Source organism: Peromyscus californicus, unplaced genomic scaffold (genome assembly GCF_007827085.1).
Source record: "Peromyscus californicus insignis strain IS unplaced genomic scaffold, ASM782708v3 Scaffold_6__1_contigs__length_162567912, whole genome shotgun sequence".
In the NCBI taxonomy this organism is placed as follows: Eukaryota; Metazoa; Chordata; class Mammalia; order Rodentia; family Cricetidae; genus Peromyscus; species Peromyscus californicus.
Genome location: NW_026294584.1, coordinates 104,727,090 through 104,753,283, shown reverse-complemented (window position 1 = coordinate 104,753,283; position 26,194 = coordinate 104,727,090). Strand labels below are relative to the sequence as shown.

Sequence of the window (26,194 nt, the reverse complement as noted above, 5' to 3'; positions counted from 1 at the left end):
GGTACAGGTCAGGTGTGTAGTTCAGTGTCTCTGGCCTCTCGAGCAATAGCCTGTCATCTGAAAAGTGTGTTCATCTCGAGCCTGGTGGACTAGGATGGCTGCCTGGTGCTTTGAGAAGACAGAGGCTTGGCCAGGGTCTCCTGAACAGCTAGCAGGAGGCAGGATCCGCTCTACCCATCTGCATTACAGACTGTGTCCTTAGGAGAGTAGGGTGGAGTTCATGCCCGAGGGAGGTTGCAGAGCCAAGTGTAGGGAGGACAGAGGGGCCAGCCAGGGGCCAGGGTAGGACCAGACACTGGTGGCCACTCAAGGGCCACAGCCGTCAGCCCAGTAACCACCCGAGGGAGGCCCATGCCTTTCCTGGGAGCCAGTGCTCAACTACTGTGGAGAACTGCTGGTGTGTTGACATGCTGCCTCACCGTGCCCTCACCCATCTTGACCCCATCCCAGGAGGAATTCTCGAGAGATCCGCTGCCTGACACCCCCCGGGCAGTCCCCTGGCAGCGCCCCTATTGTTATCAACATCAACCGTGCCCAGCTCTCCAACCCCGAAGTGAAGTACAACTACACTGAGGACCCCACTATCCTGAGGATTGACCCCGAGTGGAGCATCAACAGGTGGGAGAGCTGCTGTGGAGCCGGGAGCCCAACCCTGTTCACCATTCCCCACCGTAGGCCAGGGAGTACCTCTCCAGGGTGTTCCATGGCTGTTTGCTCTGGCCGCTTCCTAAGTCAGTGGTTAATCCTGGCCAGAAGTGCTCTGGCTGGGCTTTGAGCCGCTTGCTCGCACAGGGAGAGGCTGTGTGGGTCTCTCTTGCACTTCTAGGCCTAGGGCATTGTCTGACTCCTCACTCCTTCCTGTAGTGGTGGGACCCTCCTAACAGTCACAGGCACCAATCTGGCCACCGTCCGTGAACCTCGAATCCGGGCCAAGTATGGAGGTGTTGAGAGGGAGAATGTGAGTGAATGCCCTGTGCCTCTGATCCCCTACCTCACTCTGACCTGACCTGCCCTCCCCTTCTGGCCATATGGGTATTGCCTGGGCCGGTACTGCTGCTGCTAACACCCTGCTTCTGCCTCCCCATGCTTACCTGTCTGTTCTGAGGCCTTGAAGACGAAGTGGTCAGCTAGGGCTGAGCCTTGGGCTCTGGCCTGTCTGGCCCTCAGCCTTCAGAGAATGGACATTTTAAACATTTGATGCCTAGAGCATCCTTATAGGGAGCCATTATTCCCAGGGTGGGGCTGTCATTGGGTAGCTGGCCCACAATGGGAGGGCTGGCCTGAGGTCCTGGTGCCTGTGTCCCAGAGCTGCATGGTGTACAATGACACCACCATGGTGTGCCGGGCGCCGTCTATACACAACCCAACGCGCAGCCCACCAGAACTGGGAGAGCAGCCAGATGAGCTTGGTTTCATCATGGACAATGTACGCACGCTGCTGGTACTCAACAGCTCCTCATTCGTCTACTACCCGGATCCTGTACTGGAGCCGCTCAGCCCTACTGGGCTCTTGGAGCTGAAGCCCAGCTCCCCACTCATCCTCAAGGTGGGTCTCAGCCACTGTGTCTCCTGCTGCAGAGACCGAGCTGGGATAGGCATCTGGGGCCAGGGGAGAGGCCCCAGGACTGTCTTCACCTCACCCTGTTCCCTGCAGGGACGGAATCTCCTGCCTCCTGCTCCTGGCAATTCCCGGCTCAACTACACGGTGCTCATCGGCTCCACACCCTGTATCCTCACTGTGTCTGAGACACAGCTGCTGTGTGAAGCACCCAATCTCACAGGGCAGCACAAAGTCACGGTGTGTTCCCCATCCTGCCTTTATGCAGAGAGCCAAGAAATCCCTGTCACAGCCTAGCTATGGTCTCCTGGAACCACCCTCCTGACCTACTGACCCTGCCCCCCCCCCCAAAGCAGTCCTACCTCTGAGCAAATACCCAAGGAACTGAGCTCGAATGAAGGCCCCATTCGGTCCTCACCATCGTCACCACTATGAGCCCCTCATTATTGCTCCACTGCTGATGCTTGTGTGCTAGCTACCTGGGTATTAGCCCGTGCCCCCGCATCTTGCACCTGTTAGCCACTTGGGCCACCTGCTGGAGAGCTGTTACCCACAGGCGGGTGCCACCAGTGGCTTAAGGGCCACTGGACAGAGGTCTCAAGCTCTTGAGGGGCCAATACCCTCTGAGCATGTCTATCCCATCTGGCAGGTGCGGGCCGGCGGTTTCGAGTTCTCACCTGGGATGCTGCAGGTGTACTCGGATAGCCTACTTACGCTGCCGGCCATCGTGGGTATCGGTGGGGGTGGTGGCCTCTTGCTGCTGGTCATCGTGGCCGTGCTCATTGCCTACAAACGCAAGTCCCGGGATGCTGACCGTACCCTCAAGCGGCTGCAGCTCCAGATGGACAACCTGGAGTCACGTGTGGCCCTTGAGTGCAAGGAAGGTCAGCAGGGAGAAGGGTGGGACCAGAGCTGGGGGGTGGAGGGTGTTGCTGAGGCAGTCACCACCACTGAGCCCATCTTGTCCTGCTAACTAGCTCTGACTCAGTTGCAGGAAGGTGGCAGAGGGTGAGGTAGTGGTGTTGAGAGAATTTTGTCCTAAATTAGGGAGACTGAGGCACAGAAAAGCACATTGGTTGGTTTCTTTAAGCTCAGGACCATCGATCCTGGCCAGACAGCAGGCAGGCTGGGACAGGGAAGGGGGAGGGGAGCCTCAGGCATGATGCCCTTATCCCACATTGCCCCTGACCCCACATCTGGCCACAGCCTTTGCAGAGCTACAGACAGACATCCATGAGCTGACCAGCGACCTGGATGGTGCCGGCATCCCATTCCTCGACTACCGCACGTATGCCATGCGAGTGCTGTTCCCTGGGATTGAGGACCATCCTGTGCTGAAGGAGATGGAGGTAGGACCACCCGCTCAGAGGCCCCTGGGGGCTGGTGGGCATCCATGGGCACTAGGACTGGTACGGCCTTCCAGAGAAAGGTTAGGGCTTAGCGAAGGAGGGAGTACAGACTCAGACCCAAATTGGATGCAGCACAGGGTTAGGACTCTGAGCTCTGAGGCAGGGGCCTGATTTCTGGGGCAGGTGGCTTGCCCTGGGTGACAAGGTCTTAGGCATGGAACAGTGCCCCAGGCCTCATCCAAGCTAACTGCCCATTAGCCTAGGACTCTTGTTCCTTTCCCTGTGCCTAGGCTGTGTGGGGCTTTCTGCCATTCACCAGCCTAGGTCACTTGGAGGATGTAGGTGCTGAGCTTCACCGTGCAGTGAGGGCAACCTAGCCTGCCTGTGTGCTCCAGGCCCAGGTAGCCTCCAAATCAGAGAAGGCCTTTCCCCGCCTTAGTTGTTGGGGCCATGTGCCCCTGTGTTCTGAGCAGGCCTGTGTGCTCCCAGGTGCAGGCCAATGTGGAGAAGTCGCTGACCCTGTTCGGACAGCTGCTGACCAAGAAGCACTTCCTGTTGACCTTCATCCGTACACTGGAGGCCCAGCGTAGCTTTTCCATGCGTGACCGTGGGAATGTGGCCTCACTCATCATGACGGCCCTGCAGGGTGAGATGGAGTATGCCACGGGCGTGCTTAAGCAGTTGCTTTCTGACCTCATCGAAAAGAACCTGGAAAGCAAGAATCACCCCAAGCTGCTGTTGCGGAGGTACAATGAGGGAAGTCTGGCCTGTAGGTCGGGTCACTATGGGAGTTGTGGGGACCTGTACCTGCTGAATGGTAGAAGTGACTCCACCCTCTCATCTGCTGCTATTCCCGTAGGACTGAATCAGTGGCCGAGAAGATGCTGACCAACTGGTTCACCTTCCTTTTGTATAAGTTCCTCAAGGTAGGTGGCTCCATGTAGGGCCAGCTAAGCCTCAGGGGTCCAGTGTATGGAGGGCAGGGGTGAGTGGGGTGGAATGTCCAAGGAGGTACAAGGCCAGAGCCCAGGTGTGAGTGTCCCAGCCCAGCAACCCAGACCCCTTGCTTCTTTTCCTGTGCTGACCCTTGCCACTAGTAGGGTAGGCATTCACACTCTGAAGTTAGTGCCCGGGCTGGAGTTTGGATATAAGCTTGGGTCTCCGCTTGATGCCTGGAGCTAGCTGCTAGGCCCAGGACGGGGATTGAACCTGACACTGACCCTCAAGAGCTCTGTGTACAGTCCATGGTAGGGTGTGAGTCCACACTGGGCTTTTAGGTGGGCTGGTTGGTTGAACTGGTTGCCTGCACTTAAGAGACCAGATAATCACACAGTCCCTTGCCAATTTCTGGCTTCCCTTAACGTCATGGCCAATGGGATACATGCCACAAGTGGTGACAGTGGGTCCCCCAGGTAGCATAACCTATGCATATCAACCCTGGCCAGTGCTCTATGGATACAGTATCCAGCAGTGCAGCTGGGCAGAGATGGGGCTGGTGCTGTCTCTACCTCTGGACTGCTCTCCCCTAGTAGGCTGCTGCTGAGCTCTGACTGGCTGGCCCAGAAGTGGTGGCACGTGAGTCTGCTCAGAGCAGATCCCTCCCTGGTGGGATGCCTTTGCTTGATGAGAGGAGAGCCAGTAGGTAGGAGGTGGCAATAAGAGATAGCAGTGGTTGTGAGGAGCGTGTCAGGAGGGCTGGAGGACCAGAGATAGAGGAAAGTGACCTGGAGGCCCAGGAACAGCTGGGGAGAAGGGAGTCTGTGCACAGCAGCCCCCATGATAGCTAATGGGCATATCTCCTATGAAACTGCTGCCCTGTGGACAGTTATTTACATGCTCATTAAAGCAGGCTCTGTGAACCAGAAGAAGCAAGGCAGAGCAAAGGCTCAGGCCTTCCAGCAGCTGTGCCCATGCTGGGTCTTGACACGTGCTGACCCCGTTTGATCCTCATTCTCCACACCCAGGAGCGGGTGCAGTTCACCACACTGGGTCTCAGATCCTGAGCCAGCTCTGGAGTGTCTACTGCTACAGTGTGGGGAGGCCGGCTGCCTCTGGAAGCCGGTGGAGCTGGCCCTGCAGCTGTCACTGTGGGGCAGAGGGAGCAGAGCCTCTCAGACGTCTGGGACAGCCTCGTGGAGGGACATTGGCGTCTCAGGGCACTCAGGGATGTGAGAATGATGGGGTTGGAGGGCAAGACAGCTGAGGGGTAGCAAGAAAAGGGAAGCTGAGCTTAAGGGAAACGGCCGGCCTCCCTGCCCCAGGTCCACTCTTAGGCCCTGGCCAGGGAGCTTGGGGTCCTCTCAGCTCTGGTTTTTGTGTTGCCTTTTTGCTGTGCAGTGGAAACTGACCTAGACCTGTTCCATCCCTGCCTGTGGCCACTGAGCCACACATAGGCCTCTTCACAGGCTTTTGCCCTAAAGTGCTGAGAGAGGATGCACTTGAGTGCCTCCCTTCCCTGAGCTGGCCACCAGACCCTCCTCCTGCCCCAGAGTTCTCCATCTCTGGAGTTTAAGGCTTGAGCCACATACTACATACATAGCTTTCCAGAGCGGTTGCTTTCAGTCATGAGACAAGTTCCTCCACCCTTTCATGGCTCAACAGCTGGTCTCTTTTTAACATGCCACAGACTTAAAAATGGTTTTATTGGATTAAAATATACATAATGCAAAAATTCACTACCTTTTAAACTGTTTTTAAATTACACTTGTATTTCCTTATTGTGTGGGTGTATACTGCAGTGCACGTGGGAGGTCAGAGGACATCTTGCAGGAGTTGGTTCTCTCCTTCCGCCGTGTGGGTCTCAGGGATTGGACTACCGCGGTTGTCAGGGTTGGCAGCAGGTCCTTACTCACTGAGTCATCTCAACAACCCTCTTCTTATTATGTGAGACAAGGCCTCCCTGAATAGCCCAGGCTGGCCTCAAACTCACGCCCTTTGTTCCTCAGCCTCCTGAGCGTCTAGTGTACAGGTATCTGGAGTTAATCCATCTGTAGAGCCTAGTTCCTGCCGCCGCCGCCGTCTGCACCGTTTGTCTTGTGAAACTGAAATCTGTCTTCAGGAACCGCTTGTCCCTCTCCCCACCCTCCACGCTGCCACCTTTGTCGTTTCTGCTCTGAATGGGGCTGCAGACCTGAGTCTGGACAGGCGTGTGTGGTCTCTATGACCCTGCACGGCCACTGCTTTCCTTCAGGCCAGTTGCTTTGGTTAGCTACAGTCCACAGTGTGCAGTGGGAAACGGTTACACAAGTGCAGCTGTGTTGTCGTAAGCCACTCTGAGAAGCATGACCGGTGCCTTCCTAGAAGTGGAACTTCCGCCTCTGGCTGCATAACCGTACCGCACACACAGATGAGTTTGTACTGGGGAGGATGGAAGGGGAAGCAGAATGCATGGGGTTTGGTCGAAGGCTTCATGGGTTTGCACATGGCAGGGTCTGAGCCCACCCCCACAGATACTGGTGACTAGAATGTGAGTGAGGTAGGTGTTCTTCCTACCCGTCACTGCTCTGTCAGTGGCACCTGTGAGGTAGAGGGGCAGGGCCCCAGCTCTGGTGGTCACAGCCATCAATATTCAGTGCATGCCATCCCAGGCAGGTTTCTGAATTGAAGCAAATGTCTGCAGGTAGAGGAGCAGGTTTTGTTAGATTTTTGTTCTGAGTTCTGGCCGCAGTGTCACTCTGGTCTGCGGTTCTGGCTTAAGTGAACCCCCTGCCTCAGCCTCCCAAGCTACGGGCGGCCACGCCCATCCTGAGTGCTTTTCACCCTAAGTCCTGGTGCTGCTGCACCTTGCTCCTCAGGCTTGCTTCTCTGTCACACCATGTGTTTTGCTTCATACCTCACTCCCTCCAGTCCGCTCTCCAGCTAGAGTTAGGCCCACGTCATCAGGTAGGCCGGCACACAGTGTGACCACTGCTTTGTCAGTACCACTGTCCTCTGTCATATCAGCAGAGGTGTTGGGGAATCTGAATTCTTCCCCAACACAGTCAGCTTCTGGTGTAGCTGTCTGCTGCGGTGGGCTTCCAGAGTGACCGGAGGTGACCAGGCATATTCATTTGCAACATCAGATGTGCTGACTCTAAGAATCTTTCCTGGCCTGGGTGCCGCTGACTCCATCACTATAGGTGAGTGCATGTGGATGGACATGCTTCGGCTGGCATTTATTTAACAAGTTCAATCTCTTGCTTGATCAGCCACTTTCATCTTTGAAGCAACATTTGTGTGTTTTCTAGGGTTATCTTCTTTAGTATATGTAGGTTTGTCGTTGTGTTGTTGGTGTTGGTGTTGTTTTAAATGCCAGCATTCCATCATGTGCAGCTCTGTGATAGAGATGACGTGTGGCATGAGGTAGGGATCTGCCTTGACTTTCCTTGCAGATGGGGAAAGCTGCTGCTCTGCCTCATTTACTGAGCTGTGCTCTTCCTCTCTTGCCTCTCTGTATGAAAGGGCCATTCTCTGCCCCTCCGCAGGGTTGAGAGGAATCAGAGGCCCTACCTTCTCCCTGTCATGGGACTGGGAAATGAGGCCCAGAGAGAGGAAGGCCTTGGGCTTAGGACAGCTTCTTTCTGGGCCCGCCTCCTTCCTGGGTCTCATCTCTGATTGCTCTTTCACAGTCTTGGCAGGCCTGGTGAAAGTGATGGTCTGGGCTGGCAGGGGGACTTCTGGGTCTGAGGAGCTGCCTGCCTGAGTTGGAGCTTTCTCTGAGAAGCCCTGGCTTTTCCCGGGCAAATGCATTAGGGTTGGGTGGGTCTGCGTTCAAACTTTGGGCACCTTGCCTGCCTCCTCTGCTCCTTTTACTGTGCTTAGGAACCTCAGGGCAGACATCTAATCTGGGGAAACGTTATGAGGTAGTGTTTGCCGAAAGAGGCAGCTTTGATGGCTCCGAGTCCCAACCTGCTCCCCCTCCCTCCTCCTCCCTGGCTGACTTAATGAAGCCAAGTTTGCAAATGAAACATAATTTCAAAGACAGGAGTGTTGTCGGAAGGTCTCCGATGATCTATGCTCCTGGCCGTTCCTTAGCAGCTGTCTCTTTAATTACCTCAGATGCTAACAAGGGTCTAGAGCATCTGGGTCCAAGAGCAGAGTCGCTGTGGGCTTGCCAAGGACCCACCTGGGCCAGCCTCATGCCTGGGCATTCTCAGCCACTGGCCACTGTGAAGAGTGACACCAGCGGTCAGGGGTGGGCTTTCAGAGCCATGGGGCCAGCCTGAGCTCCAGCCAGCTGCTTCCTTCACCTTGCTGAGTAATGCGAGCCTTTGCTGTGATCACTTTTCCTTCACTCAGCTCACAGCAGTGGCTGCCTCCCCCACACTGTGCTGTGGCTCAATCCAGGACCTGGGAGGACCTAAGGGGGATAAAGGGATAGGGCAAAAGCCCCACACCTGCAGTGAGGGGTGACAGGTAGCAGCTGGAGGTAGGGACTGTGTAGGTCCTCACCAAGTGCACAGAGCCCCCCCATCCGCCCCCATTTCTTCTTCGCACCAGATTGTGGGTTCCTTTGCCCTTTGGTGGTGAGGAGCCTCAGAAGTCAGCATGTTTATGCTGATGCTCATGATGAAAGCATGGTCTTAGCGATGCTGGGCTTGTGGCTAGGTGGGTCCCTAGACACCCATCAGATCATGATCACACCTGGTGTGCGGTGAGCTCAGGCAGGGGTCCACCCAGGAGACTGCAGGCCCGAATCCACCTGCCTTCTTCCTTGCAAGATTATGTTGTCCATGTGTACCTGCCCTTAACTTGTACCACTGTATTTATCAAGGATTTCCGTATCTACAGTCACAAGGACACTAGGGTTGTTGCTCACTAGATTTCCTCGCCCGATGCTGACTCCAGAGACAGGCTTGCCTCCTCAGAGGAGATGAAACTGTTGGAAGCAACTAGATCACCCTTAAAGGGCTGACTAGGTCCTGACCTAACCTCACACCCTGCTGTCTACACAGGAGTGTGCTGGGGAGCCGCTCTTCATGCTGTACTGTGCCATCAAGCAACAGATGGAGAAGGGCCCCATTGACGCCATCACAGGGGAGGCCCGCTACTCTCTGAGTGAGGACAAGCTCATTCGGCAGCAGATTGACTACAAGACCCTGGTGAGCCCCCAGTCCTGTGACACTGAATTGGGTGAGCAGGACTGTCAGAAGCAAGGGGTGGGGCTAATGCTACCATACCACCCTCCTCACACACAGACCCTGAACTGTGTGAACCCCGAGAATGAGAATGCGCCTGAGGTTCCTGTGAAGGGGCTGAACTGCGACACCGTGACACAGGTCAAGGAGAAGCTACTGGATGCTGTGTACAAGGGTGTGCCTTACTCACAGCGGCCCAAGGCTGGGGACATGGACCTGGGTGAGTGGCGGGCAAGTGTTCCTGTGTGTTCTGGTCAGGCCAGTCCCCTAGTGCCAGCTGTCCTGATGGTAGGGGGTGCCTGCCATCCAACAGAAAGGCTGCAAGGGAGGTGACAGTATGAGCTAGGGTCTGCAGGCCAGGGTAAAGTGATGCAGGGAAAGATGCAGGCCATGAATTTGATAGTGAAGTCGGGGCTGAGGGGATGGGCCTTTGCATTGGGGGAAGTTGAAAGAGGTGGGGCACAGTGCTGGGGTCCAGTGGCAGATGGGGCTGGAAGGCTGGAACCTATAAAACAGGATCTACCTCAGGCTCATCCAGGCAGCAGATAAAGGGCTAGCCTATGACTGTACCACCTCTAAGCCAATGAATGGAGCTATCAGTGGATGGAGGGGCCTCAGCTCTACCCCAGGCTCTTCCCCAAGTGCAGAGCAAGCCCTTGCCTGCCTTCATGTCTTCCCCCACTCCTTTGATCTGTGTGCCAGTAGAATGAGGAGCTTGGGAAGAAGGGAAGAACGAGGGAGGCCCGCCTCTAATCCCCCCTTCCTATAGAGTGGCGCCAGGGCCGCATGGCACGCATCATCCTTCAGGACGAGGACGTTACCACCAAAATTGACAACGACTGGAAGAGGCTGAACACTCTGGCTCACTATCAGGTGACCCTACCATCCAGGAACCAGGCCACCCAACGATGGTCACTGTGTGGGCTTTCCTCCCCCTAAACTGGAGCATGCCCAGCCAGGTGTGGACTGTGCCGTGCCCAAGGGATTATCTGCCCTGATCCGTCCTGATGGAGACTCAGAGTGGTGGCATGACTCCCCCCAGGGCCAGAGCCAGGGGTGTCTTTAAGTGCCCCATGTTGGGCAGGACATCTTGGCATCCTGGGAACTCATATCCTTGACATCTGCCCACAGGTGACAGATGGCTCGTCGGTGGCACTAGTACCCAAGCAGACATCTGCCTACAACATCTCCAACTCCTCCACCTTCACTAAGTCCCTCAGCAGATACGGTGAGGTGCCGGCAGGGTTGCAGCCAGGTAGTGGGTGGGCAGTGGACCTGGGCTGATGCCCTTCTTCCTGTGCTCTGCCATCGTGTGTTGAATGACAGGACTAAAGGGGCATGGCTGTAGCCTGTCACTGGGCTCTTGGCCTTCCCTTCAATTCGGAAGCAGTGTCTCTCCCCATAACCTGTAACCAAGCAACCTCATGCTGCTCATATGGCCACAGTGGTCATTCCCAACATACCTAGAAGGAGCCTTAGTGCCCCAGATTCTGAGGGAAAACTGGCTGGGTGGGGCAGGATCTGGCCACGGGTCGGGGAATGGCCCTGCCAGCTGACAGGCTGTTCCTGCAGAGAGCATGCTGCGTACAGCCAGCAGCCCCGACAGCCTACGCTCACGGACACCCATGATCACGCCAGACCTGGAAAGTGGCACAAAGCTGTGGCACCTGGTAAAGAACCACGACCACCTGGACCAACGCGAGGGCGACCGTGGCAGCAAGATGGTCTCTGAGATCTACCTGACAAGGCTGCTGGCCACCAAGGTAGGTGTATGGGGGTAGGCCCAAAACACAAGGCCAGATTGAGAGCTCCTGCAGACCTGTTGAGGTCACCTAAGAGGTTGGTGCCCTGGACAGCTCTGAAGCTCAGCACCTCATCCACAGGGAACACTGCAGAAGTTCGTGGATGACCTGTTTGAGACCATCTTCAGCACAGCACACCGTGGCTCTGCCCTGCCTCTGGCCATCAAGTACATGTTTGACTTCTTGGACGAGCAGGCCGACAAGCACCAGATCCACGACTCTGATGTGCGCCATACCTGGAAGAGCAATTGGTGCGGCTGGTGGTGGGCAGGCACCACAAGGGTGGGACTGCCAGGGGCAAGGCAGAGTGGGCCAGGCCCTACAGTGGCAGGATCTCCCTGGGCCTTCCCAGTTTCCAGCCCTGGGTCCTGTCACAACACTACTACTCTGGCCTATAGAGTAGTATAGAGCTCCTTGGGTGAGGGACTGCCGTGTAAAAAACAGCTTAGTAGGCCAGAGCCAGTTGATAGCATGGAGGAAGTGGTATTCATATTACAAGCCTGTGCTCAGTGATGTATAGTGCTGGCGTCTGGGCAGAGATGGCTCTAAAAGGCCACTCTGAGGTCACATGGCAATAAGTATGGAGCTCTGTACTGCAGCTGAAAGTTGAGTACCGCTGGTGAGAATTGAGGCCACCCCAGACCCCAGTGGGTTCATTTCAGTGCTTCCCATGACGACTGATGTGCTCAGCTCTGACCTTCCTTTTCCCAGCATAGACTACCTTTACTTGTGAACCAGCCTTAGCTGCCTGCAGCCTAGCCGTGAGCTTCTCCTGTGTGCAGCCCTGACCCAGCAACAGGCCCTGCCCCGTGTGTGGTCTTCCCACCCCATAGTAACGCACAAGTTTAGAGGAAGGCCACTTGGACTGAAGACTGGTCAGTTGGCTTTCCTCCCTGGCAAGGTTGGACCCTGTGTGTCACCAGCCCCTTCCTTCCCCTCTAGGACCCCACTCTGCATTCCCACCAGGGCATACCCCTCGTGCCCACCCCTCGTTAGCTCCTTACTCCCTGGAGTTGTGCTCTGACCTCCAAGTCCAGTCGGTCATCAGCTTCCCCAGTCTCCCGTCCCTCAGCCTGGTGTGCTGGATGGCCCTGGCCTCAGCACAAAGCCTGTGCCCCTTCTCTCCGCTCGCCCCTTCTCTCCACTCACCCCTTCTCTCCGCTCGCCCCTTCTCTCCGCTCTCACCATTCCCCTTGGCATTTATCTGTTGCCTCCCTCCAGGTCTGAAGCCCCAGACCCATCTGTGCTGCCTGTTGGGGCCCAGCAAGGGAGGGACTGCTGTAGGTCAGCACTGGCCAGGATCACTGCTGTATGGAATCTTCTACATTTACTCTAGAGCAGCTGCCTCAGCCATGTAGAGTTACCAGTCTTGGCACACGCCTATGGTCACCAACACCCTCAGTCTTCAGTTTCATTTAGTTTCTGTTTGAACAGCATGTGTGATAATTGGGTGCTTGGCCAAGGCTGTCTGAGGCGTTGGAGGGCATAGAGAGTGGGTGTTAAGTCATACGTCCTCGGACTGGGGCTGAGCACAGAAGCAGGGATATAAGCCAGTGTGCAGACGTCAGGAATGGCCCCTATACATAAGCTGGACATGTGGAATAATGCTCTGGGAGGTACCAGGTTGTGGACAGCATGTCCTGTCTGGCCTGTAGGGTGTGAGGTCTGCCCCACTTGCGCATATGGACATCCACTCATTCTCTGGAGGAGAGCGTCAAGCCTGTGGGATGGTTGGCCACACTTCTAGCTGCTGTACAGAATGAAAGTGGGGTATAGAAGAGGCCCTTCTAAGCAGTCTTGGGCCTGTTTGTCCACAGCCTGCCCCTGCGCTTCTGGGTGAATGTGATCAAGAACCCACAGTTTGTGTTTGACATCCACAAGAACAGCATCACGGATGCCTGCCTCTCGGTGGTGGCGCAGACCTTCATGGACTCCTGCTCTACATCGGAGCACAAGCTGGGCAAAGACTCCCCCTCCAACAAGTTGCTCTACGCTAAGGACATCCCCAACTACAAGAGCTGGGTCGAAAGGTGGGTGGCCGGCAGGAGACACAGGTTGGTGGGTGGATAGGCCCTGTAACCCCACTCATGCTGACCATGCCACATACTGTCAGGTACTATGCTGACATTGCCAAGATGCCTGCCATCAGTGACCAAGACATGAGCGCCTACCTAGCAGAGCAGTCCCGGCTGCATCTTAGCCAGTTCAACAGCATGAGTGCTCTGCATGAGATCTACTCCTACATCGCCAAGTACAAGGATGAGGTGTGCTCCCTCACCCCCCACCCCGGACCCCCCGCCCCACCCCCACCCCACCTGCATCTCAGAGCTGGCCCAATACTTGCTCTTGCAGCTGACCACCCAGATATTTCTGGGACAATAAGGAAAGCAGAGATTCTGGGCATACAGAATGGTTTCTGGGGCAGGGTGGCTAGCTGTGGGCCTGTAACAGTTCATTGGGTTAGATGATATCTCTGGGACTAGGCACAAGCTGTCAGCGTCTTCTGACTTGGAGTGGAACTGCCAGGAAGCTCCTTGTCCTTTGCCAAGGAACAGGTCCCTGGCTCATCTCTGGGGTGACTTGTCTCTACTCTGGGCTAGAGCATATGGGTGCAAATAGCCAGGGACTGGGCATGTATGGGCAGTGCCAAGGCACTGAGGCAAAGTGGCCTGTCTGGCTAAGATCCCTAGAGTCCACATGGCTGAGCTAGGGCCTACCTGGGGACAGACAGGAGATGTACACAGGCCAGAGTTACCTGGGTGTAGAGGCTTTGAACTTGGCTATGTCCCTGAGACAGATGGATTGTTAGAGGTCTAGAAGCAGGGAGGTTGTGTCTGCTGGCTGGGCTAAGCCAATGAGGCAGATAGCCTGGCAGCCTGTCAGGAGGTGGGAAGCCACGGACAGGTCTAAGGCCATGGACCTGTGGGCTCAGAAGGTCTCTGGGCACCAAACCAACCATGGAAGGGCTCACAGGCTGTAGTGATTGAGGGCATAGGATGGGACACTGAGCCTGGGCTCCCACACAGACTGAGGTATGGGGAGCCAGATGACAGTAGGTAGAGGTGTGATCCTCAAGACAACCTAAGAGCATAAGAAATGCAGCAACAGGAGAGGTCACAGCAGATGGCAGGGAGTCAAGTGCTGCTATAGAATGCACACACAGACCCCAGAAGAGTGGGGTGGGAGAGGTCAGAGCCAGGGGCCAGGGCCTGGTGGTATAGGGGATGATGGTAGAAGTGATGATCTTGGGGGCTCACCCTGGAGTGCTGTAGGGCTCTGGATCAGAACTGTTTTCACAGTTAGGAACTGGTAGAGTCACGTTTTGACTGCTCCCCAATCCCCCACTAGGCATGGCAATGTCACTTGTAGTGCCCATGCAGGCTTCCCTGCGAACTTTCAGCCCATGTCTGTGGGTAGCCAGCTCTAACCCTGACTCTCTCCCACCTTGGGCCCCCTGCACCCCTTGCAGATTCTGGTAGCGCTGGAAAAAGATGAGCAGGCACGAAGGCAGCGGCTTCGGAGCAAGCTGGAGCAGGTGGTGGACACAATGGCCCTGAGCAGCTGAGCCCTGGAAGTGACCACCCAGCAGGAGGCAGAGCAGGAGGGCAGCAAGAGGGACCCAGGAGACAGCCCTTGGCTCACCTGTACGGAGTGCCAGGTGTGGGGGCTGCAGTTGGGTCCTGGCCCTCGCCTTCCTCTCCCTGCCATGCAGGGCCGATTTTTATCGCTGTGGATGTGAGGGTTCCTGCTGAGCCACCTCTGTACCTAGGGCTTGCTGCCCTGGGGCAAGGACTGCAAAGCATGGCTGGTCCTGCCCAGGGATATTTGCTGCTTGGCAAGAGCTGCTGGTGGCCTTCCTGGGAGAGAGGTGGCCTCTGAGGGGCCGAGATAGAAGGCCAGGCCCTCCAGAGGGAGGGCACCAGGACAAGGAGCTGGACCAGTTTGCAGTTCCTGGCTTCTCCAGCTGCTACCAGCAGGCAGAGTCTGAGGGAGAGGTGAGATACCCAGGGCTGGGCAAAATGAGCCACAGCCTGGGACTGTCCTACCAGCCTCTACTCCAGCACCCCATGCTTGCCACCACCCTCAGATTCACCGCGTGCTCTGCGCGGCCAAGGCTGGAGTGCCACATCCTTCTGCTGGGGAGAGGCTCTACCCCCCTCCTATGGAGGGGCTGCAGACCCCACTCCCGAGTGACATGCGGACAGCGGCTAGGCGAACCCCTCTCTGTCCTCAGGGCTGTGCCTCTGGGAGCCTCCGGGCTTGGGGCTCCAGTCAGAGTGCATGTTCCCATTATTTATTCCCCACCTCCTGTTCCTGGCTCAGCCCACCATCCCACCACCCTCTGTCCTCCCTGCCCGACACTCCCCCATGGCTTCCAGTCTGGCATCTCAGCAGTGTCCTGGGCCCCCAACAGTGGGACATCTGGGTACTGCTTTTTAAGGGAACAAGAAATCCTGCTGCATTCTGCCCTGGGGGGTAGGGGCAAGGCACCTGCTGGCCGTGGACAGTGACCCAAGGGACCGGAGGTCAGCTGTGTCCACCTTTGCCCACAACGAGCAACAGAACACATTTTTAATGGACCCTGTACATATATATATATATGTATGTGTATATATATATATGTGGCCCCGGCCCCAGTGGGGTGCTGTACAGTTACTTGAGGGAGGAGACACAGGAAGGCAATTCAGGAGGAACCCAGGTGGAAGAAAGCAAAGCCAAGGGTCCTGGAGCTGCCATCTGATGTGGCCTCTGCTCCCCACAGACGGAAGAAGCCGCTGCCCAAGCTACCGGGTGCCCCAACTTCGGGTACAGAGGCTGTGGACCTGCATGACTGTGCTAGCGTTTAGTCTGAGTTGATCTTTTCGAACTGCAAGTGTTGAATACTAGAGGTGGTTAGACCCTTTTTTTATGTTTTTTAAATTAATTAGTCATTGGGAAAGCAAGCGAGCAGCCTATCCCCTTTTCAAGTTCACTTTTTCGATGGTACTAAAGATTATAATGGATTTTAAGGGACAGCTAACTGTGGCCAGGCCCAGCCTCAGTGCTGGGGAAAGCGTACCCCACGTCCATGGGCTACTAGCCTTGTGGTCCCTCACATTCCAAGCTGGGGAGCCAGATGGGACAGGGCAGAGGTCAGATTGGAGCTGCGCCTTTAGGTTGCTCTGGGGCAGGTACAAGGACTCAGGGAGCTCCTCCGTGGTTGTCAAGGGGCCTGGGCACCCTAAGCCCTGAGCTCTGGTCAGGTGTCTGTGTGGCTCACTCTTTGGGCTGATACTGGGCTCAGCCAAGTCTAGCCAGCCTGGATATAGCCGTTTCTCAGCCCCTGTTGCCTGGGGTTTTACCCATGGATATACCCCTCTCTTCCTTCCGATGCCTCCGGGCTGTGCCTGGGTGGGAGCCTCAGTTTCCCCTAAAGTCTTCCCTGGATGTGGGCTTCAGATAGAAGCCCCCAGTTCTTCCAGCTCTGCCTGGACCACGCACAGCTTCTAGGCTCAATGCCTTCACTATCCAGCCCCACCACCCTGCCCAAGGCCCCCAGCTCCCTTAGAATGGGTCAACCTCACTCTACCCTACCAGGCCACCTCACCCATGTGGGTGTCATAGGTGGGTGGCGAGGTAGCCTGGAGCAGCCTCCCTAGGGCATCTGTTCGCAAGCACTTTAGCGTATCTGTTTACATGCGAGCTGCCCTAGCTGGTCTCACCAGGCATCCTCTCGGCACAGCCATCAGGGCCAGGCCCCACCTCCCTGCCACTCCTGGACTGGGCTCTGACATCTGCTTGTCCTTGGTGTTCAAGAGCCATCCCAGCTCCGGCACCCTGCAAAGGGCTCCACTCCAGCTTAGATACAGCTTGGGTTTGGGGCCCCCTGTGCACTGAGTGGTAGCTGCTCAAGGCCACCCTCTACAGTCCTAGGCCCAAGGAGGTGGCCAAGCACTATTCCAGCCAGCCTGGCCCTAACACTCTTGGTACTGCCGGCCTGCCGTAGGCTCTGTCTCCCAAAGCCCTAACCTCCTGCCTGGTTTTCCCCTTTGAACCCAGACTCAGGAGTACCTGGGCTGTTAAAAGTTGAGCCTGGGTGCCTGGCCTCCACATGCCTTGGGCTGGCCCTGTTCTCTCCAGCTGCCCCACCCTCTTATGGTTGGACAGCTAAACAGGGCAGCAGGGATAAGGGCCTTGATGTGTCCCCAAGAGGCACAGCATTGAGTCCCAGGCACAGGCCAGTAACCTCTGTTGGTACAGAGGGGCCCGAACCGCCACCCCCCCCCTTCTCCAGTTCCCCCAGTTTGGATCTGGTGGCTCACATCGGTGCTACACAAGCTAGAGTAGATATATTTAGAGAGAGAAAGATATTTTTAAGGTGAAGCCCGTGATTAGCTGTCCTTTAATGCCGCAGAACACTCCCTTTACACCACCCCCCCAAAAAAAAAACAAAAACGGTCATTTGGATGGTCTGAGTAGACCAGGCCTCGGCCATTGCTTCTCTGGAAGCGGCAGAGCCGATATGCTCCGCCATCAGATGTGTAAATATACGGCTATTTCCTATTTTACGGTTCTTCAGATTTAGTACTTGTAAATAAACACACATTAAGGAGAGATTAAACATTTTTGCTAAAGCTCGTGGCTCTGGGTCTTATTCTAGTGGGGTAAGGATCCAAGAGGTAGCCATAGAAATAGGGAGCGTATCACATCCCCAGGGCAGTACCTCATAGATGGCAGCAGGCACCCTGAACCTCTGCCCTCCAGACTAGGGGCTTGGTGTGAACACGAAGGGTCAGTGCACCCAAAAACCTAATAGACGCATGTATCACATCAGCTTCATCTCTGGCTGAAAACACTAACAGCATACCCTCTCATCTGAACTCAGGCAAGGTCAAAGAGGGAACCTCATGGTAGCCTGTGTGACAGGACCGTGCACAATCCTCATTGGGAACATACCCATCTATAAGGCTGGACCCCTGAGGCCCTGTTAACCTAAAAGCAGATTCCATCCCCAGGGTTCAGGGCAACCCAGAAGTGCAGGTATGGCCTTGCACTAAGGAGCCTAGTGTGGGACAACCCGTGTGCACACTCATTCAGTTTCATGGAGTGAAGGGTTCTTTCAGTCTCTGCTGTCGCATGGCTTGGCTCAGGGGCCCAGTCTTGCCCTTCTTACCTGGGCAGAGTGTTGTGTGGAGTTGGGTGCAGAAGCACTGAAGGAGGCAACTCCCAATGCCTGTGGTGATGCACCACCTCCATGGGAGCATCTTAGTGCCTAGGGCCCGTGTCTGATGATTGTGCTGTGTTGTTAACCACCTGCACAAGGCCAGGGAGCAGAGGTTCCAGGCCACACTGGTTCCCATGGGCTCTGAAGCACCCTGCCTGCCTCTCTCTCATTTTGGTCTTTTCTGGACTCTGATGGCATTCCATAAATCACAATCAGTGCTCCTCCAGTCTCAGCTGGTCTGTCCTGACAGCCGGCTCGGTTTAAAAAAAAAAAAAAAAAAAAAAAAAAGCAACGTAATCACCATGAAATTGCATGGGAAACAGATTTAGCAAATGTGGTCCCGTTTGGGGTGTGACATGGCCCGTTTCTGTCTCTTGAGCCTTTCCGACTTTGTGGCACAATCAGCCCTGCCTCAATTACCCTCGTTAGGCTGCCAAGGGCTCTGGCTCTGCCACCCAGGAGTGAGGCAACCTCTCAAAGCAGCAATCAGTGCCCCTGCACGGGGTGATCAAGCATGATTAGGGCAAGCAGGGTCTGATTACCACACAGCGCATAGAAGGCAGGGCTGTGGTGGCTCTGAGCAGGGCAACCAAAGGGTCTGGGTGGCAGAGTTCAAGGCCAGTCCTCAACTCGGTGGATCAAGAGGGTATTTTGCTGTATCTCTGGGCCCCAGAGCAGCCATGGTTCCTGCAGAGAACAAAGCAGTGAGCTGGAATGATAACCAGGCCAGAGGTATGAGGAAGATGTCTGCTGATAGACTTGGGTACATGGAGGAAGTCTAGCTGAGGCTCAGACGGCCATATCAGGATCCAAACCATCCAGGGGCAGGAGATGGCCTCTGGGGAAAGAATGGAGTCCCAGAGGAGGGAAGGACCATTTATAAAGGCAGGAGTGACCTAGGTACCAGGGTCAATGTGAAGACCTAGGAGAAGCCTGTATGAGACAGAAGCCAAGACAGGCTACCTGCAGAGGAATGGGGATGCCAGCCCCTGGGAAGCTGGAAACTGACCTGGTTTACTCTTGGTGGCTAAAGCACTGGCCATTGGAGGCTGATGGGAGGTGCCTGCAGTAGCACAGCTCTACCCACTGGGGGTGCTGTGTGGCAGACGTCTCTGGCAGGTCCATCCATGAGATGACAGGCCACACCTGGCTGGGTGTCTAGGTCTCCTGGAGTGAGGTTCTCAGAGACAATAGCTTCTTCAGGCTATGCTGGGCCCAAGATACAATACAGGGCAGATCTGGCCATGACCCAGCCCCTGGGGATGGTTGTTTCTTCAGTGTGGTCCTGGTAGCAATCAGCCAATGTTAGCTAATTTTAGAGGAGGCCAGGGACAACGGTGAGATACCTGCTCCAAGAGACCCTGGGCACCTAGGTGGGGCCTGTATTCATTCTTTGCCTGCCCTGGCTCCTGAAGCCCTTATCTGTGGTGAGGCTTTGCAAGGAAAGTGCCCAGGAGTTCCCGAACACTGGCAAGGCAGAGGGAAGCTTCCACACAGGAGCAGGTACCTACAGCTATCACCTGCCCCTGGGAGACTTGCCTGATGTTGTTCACAGACAGAGTCTGCTGGGAATCAAGCCTTCTGGCCACGCTGACTGTATCCAGTTCATAATCCACCCTCAATAAACACCCAGGCATGTCCCTTAAAGATGCCCTTCTGTTTGTAATATGTGGGGTAGGTGAGAGAGCTGGTTGACTTTTACAAAGGTCAAAGAGTGCCTGACCTCATTCCTGGTTGGATCTAGGTGATTCTATGGGGTCAGAAGTACCCCATCTTTCTCTTCCACATCTTCCCAAATCAGGCCTCTGGTGTCTGCTGCATAATAGGGAAGTGGTCCCTTTGGTCAGCAGGTGTCTAGGTGGGGATTTTATTAGCCACCCTTAGGGCATCTGTACCTGTTTGAACCAATTAATCTGGCCTCAAGGAGGAGGTGCTCTGGTGGGCTGGACATAGGCACATGCCCAAGAGAATGGTCAATGCACTTGAGCCTGAATTTTGCTAATCATTCAGAGCTGTGCCCATGCACAGGTCCTGGCCTGCACAATCCTAAGCCTGACTTCTCTGGCATTGTGACATAACCTCCTGGAGAGAAAAGGGGAGGTTCCTAAGACTCCTGAAGCTGTAAGATCTCTGAGGCCCCTTCCTAAGACCAAGTAAGCAGTGACACTTTCTGAGGAAGAGATTTTCCAGATTGCCTGAAAGTTTGGCAGGGAGTTCCAGGGATGCAAATTCTGAGGGTGGTCACCCACGCTAGGTCAGGCCTTTCTGTGGGTCAGCTGACACCAAGTCACCTGTGCTCTTGCAAGTAACACTGATAAACTTGTCGGCTCAGTAAATGAGACGTGGGTGGGATTGTTTCTTTGGTCAGTCATTGGTGCCCAATTGAGACGATCAGTTCTCTTACGTGGGTTCTTGTCCCACCTTGCCTCCAAGAATGGGGCGAGCAGACAGGGGAGGAAGTGAGGGCGCTTAGAGAAGATTCACATAATAGAAAAGTGGGAACCCTGGGGCCCTCAGTGGCAGCAGGGTCTCAACCAAGAGAGGCTGTAGGCATTGTAATGTCCTTACAGGCTTGCCTGGAGATTGTCGGCAAGCTTGCAGCTCCAGAGGGCTTCTGGTGCCCTCAGGCATGGAAGCCTCTGACAGGACTATCTCTTCTGAATCTTGAAGGTATTCTTCCTTCTCCACAGAGGACCCAGAAACTGGGCCAGAGCCAGGAGCTGGGCTCTGGAACCTTCTTGTCTTCTTTCTTCAAACATGCTGCAAGAAGACTCTGTCCAGAGCTTGGTAGTTCTCTTATATTGGGCCAGGTGAACTCTAGCTGAATGTGCATGCATGCAAATAAGATATAAAATGGGGCCAATCAGGGAAGAGCTATCAAACCCAAAAGAGGAAAGAGAAAGCCCACCGAAACCTGAGGGATGCCCTCTCCCCTCTCCCCGTCTCTTCATGTTTCAAAGGAATCTGGAAAGGTGGGAATCTGCCTGCAGCTTTTCACAGTTGGTGCACTGCCAGTGCTTTGGCTTGTTCAAGGATGTTGGGGACTTGGAATCAGATCAAAAGCCCAGAACTGTTCAGTCTTCTCTGGGGACTGCCCAGCACAGCCTGCTGCATTCCAGGGTTCTTGTGTGGGTTTGTACCAGCCAGGGTCTGTGTGTGTGCACATGTGTGCATGCGTCCGTGCATGCGTGCGTGCGTGTGTGTGTGTGTGTGTGTTTCATTCCCCTGCTACCCGAGCAGCTGAGAGCTAAGAAGGTACCTGACAGTCAGATGGTAGCAGAGGAGTCTCTTGTTTGTCCCTGGACTGCTCCAATCAAGCGTGGCTCCTGGCTGTCCAACATAGCCCACCTGGCTCCTCACCATGGGGCTCTCCATTCAGGAGGGACTCCTATCTCCAGTACTATCTGTAGTCAAGAGATGTTTGTTCACATCTTTGGATGAAACTGGGCTCTCCTTGTCCATGAATCCTGGTTTCAGGGTCAGTTCTGAAGCTTGGGTCTAGCTGCCATCCTTCGTCAGAGCTGCCCCCCGTCAGTCAAGCTCTCTTTCCTACGGTTTCTGTAACCCTGTGCTTCTCTTTCCAGATCCCCTCATTTTTGTTGGGCTGCCTGCTGTGGGTCTAGGTCATATCTGCATGATAGAGAACTCCACACCCAGTGCCAGGCCCACACAAACTGAAGCCCAGAAGTCCAGGTGGGGCCCTAGGAGGCTCCAATGAAGAACTGAGACATTCCTCCTACTTTTTGCTTGTTGGCCAGGACTGAAAGACCACCAGAGGAAGGACACTCTGGTGGTTCAAATAGGAATGACCCCCATAGACTCATGTGTTTGAATGCTTGGTCCATAGGGAATGACATTATTAGGAGATGTGACCTTGTTGGAGCAGGTGTGGTCTTGTTGGAGGAAGTATGTCACTGTGGGGGTGGGCTTTGAGGTCTCATATGCTCAAGCTATGCCCAGTGTGGGACACAGTTCACTTCCTGTTGCCTGCCGATCAAGATGTAGAATTCTCAGCTCCTTCTCCAGCACCATGTCTGCCTGAATGCTGCCATACCCCCTGCCATGATGATACTTTAATAAAACTCTGAAACTGTAGGCTAGCCCTGGTTAAATATTTTCCTTTATAAGAGTTGCCATGATCATGGTGTATCTTCACCACAATAGAAACCCTAACTAAGATAGACACATAGTTCTAGTTCAAGAACGGGCCATACATAGCTGGCAAGATGGGCTCATCTGGTGAAGTCATTTATTACCTAACCCAATGACCTGAGTTCCATCCCTGGAATCCACATGTGTCCACCCCAACCTGCTCATAAAGAAAGAAGAAAGGAAGAGAAAAGAAAAGAGACAAGAGAAAAAGGAAGGAAGGAAGGAAGGAAGGAAGGAAGGAAGGAAGGAAGGAAGGAAGGAAGGAAGGACAACCAATGTATCCCACTTCTCTAATAAATAGCTTAGATGCACTCATGGCCACTGATGTGGTGGGGAGAGTAGCCAAGCCTGGTGAGAACACACGGGTATCTTTTATTGCCCTTTGGCACTGGCCTCTGTCACACAGTAAAATGGATGGACTTGAGCCCCACCCAAGGTTAGGGTGAGAGTGGGGGAAAAGCTTATGAAAAAGTCCAACAGGCTGACTTCCTGTTTGAAGCGTCCTGGTGACGGGTGCGAGGGGAGAGTTCCTAACCCTTTGTGCTGCCTTGAGTGCCATGGGCAGAGTTCATGGAGCGAGCTCCAGGGGGAGGGGCAGAAGTCAGGCCAGAGAGACGACGGCCAGGAAAGGGGGCTGCCAGGGGCCACGCAACAAGTGACTGGCAGGGAGGGCCATTCGGAGCTGAGGGCAGAAGAAAGTGATGACTCCACAGTGTAGAGAGTGGAGCCGAAGAAGCCCTGAGTGAGTCATGGCCTGGGTGACTGTGTATTGTTGACATGGGCATGGCTATGCAAAGGACGCCAAAGCTCAGACCCATGGGGTATCAGCAAAGCCATTACCCGTGTGGGCCAGGCCCCAGGGGAATGCAAAGCTTTCCTCAACAGCCCGAGTAGGAGTGTTTATGAATAATTATCAGTGTATGCAGACTAGCAACTGCAGCTTCCTTCTCCAGGATGTCTACAGCCTGAGACTGCTCCCTACAGACACCTAGAGAGACTAGCAAAACCCCACCTCTCCTGCTCTACCTAATAAAGATGATAAGGTAGCAGGATCCCACTTGATCTCAGTTTTACCGTACATGTGTCTGTGTGTCTGTCCTCTCTTCACTCCCTCACTGCTCCTAGTTGGGGTTCCAGGACCCAGGCTGCAAGAGACATGGCACCCAGGAGAATAGTCTATGCTCACATCACTCACGGTGACGTGCAGTGCTCAGCCTGCCCAGCTGTACAAGGTGACATTTCCTCTGGAGCTGACAAGGGACCTGAGCTTTCTTTCCTAGTGTCAGGAGACCCACATGCTTTGTCATGACCTTAAGCCATCTGGGGGAAGAAGAAGAGGAAGGGAGCACCCATTCCCCTTGGGAAACTGATCCGGAACCAACACATTTTCAAAACAGAAATCATTAAAGGGGCTTCTTTAGTAGCATGGGATTGAGGCACTTTTAAATCTGATGTTTGACCCTGCCTCCCTGTGGGGCAATATCAGAGAAGTCACAGTCAATTAGGAAGCCACATTGGTAAACCCACCTGAGCAGGGTGTGTACACATTTAGCCCCAGATGCCACAGGCTGAGGGCAGTGGAGGGGTACAGACCCAGGGGTCCCAATCTTCCCTCCTCTGAGGGCTGCCTACATGTCTGGCAGACCCGTGACATCTGGCAGATCAGAACTTGCTCCATGATGTGGGGCTTGCCAGGGTCACCCACAGAGCCAGTTTTCTTTCCTGAAAGAGAGGTGACAGGTTTGGTTTGGTTTGCTTTGTAACAAGGGGCAGAGTTTGTGAAGAAAGAGTTTGGGTTCCAGACATGAAGCTGACTCTAAGGTTTGGGACCCAAGACATGAGGCATCTCCAGTGTGCCATGTAATGACCAGCACCCATCTGCTTCTCAACCTCAGTCACCTCAGCCTGAGAAGCCTAATGGCGCTGCTGAAGCTGGTCTGCAGAGTGTGGCTGTCCCTCCTGAGAGGCAAATGGCCCTCTATCTGCAGTCAGACCCGGCACCTGGGCCTAAATGTCTAAATGTCTGCTCAGAGCTGATATGGCCAACCTAGAGACTTCAGCATGCTCAGACACACAGACATGCAGGCACACACACACACACACACACACACACACACACACACACATCACATCACATCACATCACATCACATCACATCACACAACACCTGAGACTGTCCCCTCAGGCCTCTGCCCACAAGTCAGGGGCCACTGAGACTCACTTGTGGACATCAACACAAAGGGTAAAGCCATGGCTATATCCCATGGTGGGCTAATCCTGGATTAGGAAGCTGCCAGCACAGAACCACTTGGCTCCAGCATGCTCTCAGCATGCTGCTAAAGGCCCATTAGATCTTGCAGGCAGAGGCTCTCAAAGCTCGGGTGGGTGGTCGTGACTTTAGAGTTCCTGCCAACTTCCAAGCTCCCATTTCCCACAGTCACTGGCTCACAGCATCTCCCATGGTGGGGAGTGGGCATTCCCCTCACTCAATGCAGGATCTTTACCGACCCACTGGGATTGGGGGGTGGCTGAGGACTGGCAAAATTCTCCAGTCCTCGGCCTTGTCCCTGGCTTCTAGAAAGGACATCAGGTTTAGTTACTCCGAAAAGCCATGGTTCTTCTTTCTCCCTCCAGGTACATCAATGTTACCTTCTTGGTGGCCACTGTATTCCAAATAGCCACATCATACAGCAGTCTTCTCCCATCACAGCACGTTGCTGGTGTTTTATCTTGCTGGCATGTGGGGACAGGGACTGGTCTGTCTCCATTCCAGATGTCTTCTGCTCTTAGGGTGGTATCTGGTACACAGTAGGCGATCAGTACATGCTTGTTGAGTGGATGGATGATGAATTACCACAAGCTAGTTTTTGCACACATGCAGTCTATACATCTTGGTGGACAGTGTCCCATTTGTGACTGGGCAAATGCACCAAACTATTGCCCATCTCCCTTAAGCTTGGCCTTTCCGATGGGGCCCAGGGTTTGCAGGACCCTACTATGATGGACTGTCGTATTGGTCAGTGTTTTTGTCACTGTGACCAGATATCTGAGGGAAACTACTTAAACGTTATTTTGGTTACAGTCCTGGAGATTTTGATCCAGTTGTTCCTGCTGTGGGGCTGGGATGGAGCTGAGCATCATGGAGGGAGAGCAGAGCAGAGCACAACTTCTCACCTCATGTTGGCCAAGAAGCAAAGATAGAGAGAACGAAGAGGCAGGGCACAAAGTATCCCCTGCATAGGTGTGACCCTAGCAACCAACCTCTTCCATCAGGGCCCCACCTCTCAATTCTGTCACTTGTCAACCCTACCATGGTGTTAAGGAGTTCATCAGTGGAGTCATCCAAGAGGTCAGAGCCAGCTCAACTCTGCTGCAATGGAGAGCCGGCCACCACTTAGTGGTGTGTGTGTGTGTGTGTGTGTGTGTGTGTGTGTGTGTGTGTGTGTGTGTGGTATTCCCAATCCAAACCCTTCTTCCATTCCAAAACAGAACTTCAGTGCTTTGAAGAAATTGTACACCTTTCACAAGGCTGCCTTCTCCCATGGGATACCAGCTGCCAACTCTGCCCTGCTGGCAGCTCTGGGTACAGCTCTGGGACTCCATGTGGTCCTCCCATGGGCTTCAGGGGGTTGTTTCCCAAGCTGTATAAATGGCCAGCTGCAGAAGGGCTTCTCCCTGTCTTTTTACCCCACCTTGTCTTGTACTGCTCCTCTCATGGATGCTCCGAGTCCCTCATTCCCACCTCTGGTCACGTGGACTTGACCACTGAGGTGTGGCAGAGATGCTGCCTCAATCTGTCTTGGATCACTAGGAGGCTCTAACCTGATAGAGGACGTGAGACCTTGCAAAGAGAGATCTACCACCCCGGCCGCCCAAGATGGGCTGTGACCAGCTGTCCCTAAACACACACGGGAGAACCGGAGAGCCAAAAAGCCAGTCGGGGACCCTGTGAGAGCTGTGAACATCCATCCAGACTTGCAGGAAGCTTGCTGAGCATTGAGTCATTTGATGGG

At 54.6% G+C, this 26,194-nt stretch overlaps 1 protein-coding gene across 1 annotated transcript in view; it reads left to right on the top strand.

Annotated features, from left to right (window-relative positions):
• Plxna1 (plexin A1) overlaps positions 1–17,439 on the top strand; it is a 46,570-nt gene extending 29,131 nt beyond the window's left edge. The window contains exons 16-32 of the mRNA XM_052722104.1: positions 451–618; positions 865–958; positions 1,307–1,546; positions 1,655–1,798; positions 2,208–2,442; positions 2,765–2,907; positions 3,397–3,653; positions 3,767–3,833; positions 8,841–8,987; positions 9,084–9,243; positions 9,793–9,896; positions 10,155–10,251; positions 10,596–10,786; positions 10,907–11,076; positions 12,643–12,855; positions 12,939–13,089; positions 14,295–17,439. Of these exons, the coding sequence (XP_052578064.1) occupies positions 451–618; positions 865–958; positions 1,307–1,546; positions 1,655–1,798; positions 2,208–2,442; positions 2,765–2,907; positions 3,397–3,653; positions 3,767–3,833; positions 8,841–8,987; positions 9,084–9,243; positions 9,793–9,896; positions 10,155–10,251; positions 10,596–10,786; positions 10,907–11,076; positions 12,643–12,855; positions 12,939–13,089; positions 14,295–14,390 (2,677 nt within the window). The 3' untranslated portion in view covers positions 14,391–17,439. The remainder of the gene's footprint in view (positions 1–450; positions 619–864; positions 959–1,306; positions 1,547–1,654; positions 1,799–2,207; positions 2,443–2,764; positions 2,908–3,396; positions 3,654–3,766; positions 3,834–8,840; positions 8,988–9,083; positions 9,244–9,792; positions 9,897–10,154; positions 10,252–10,595; positions 10,787–10,906; positions 11,077–12,642; positions 12,856–12,938; positions 13,090–14,294) is intronic.
• Positions 17,440–26,194: the final 8,755 nt, after the last annotated feature.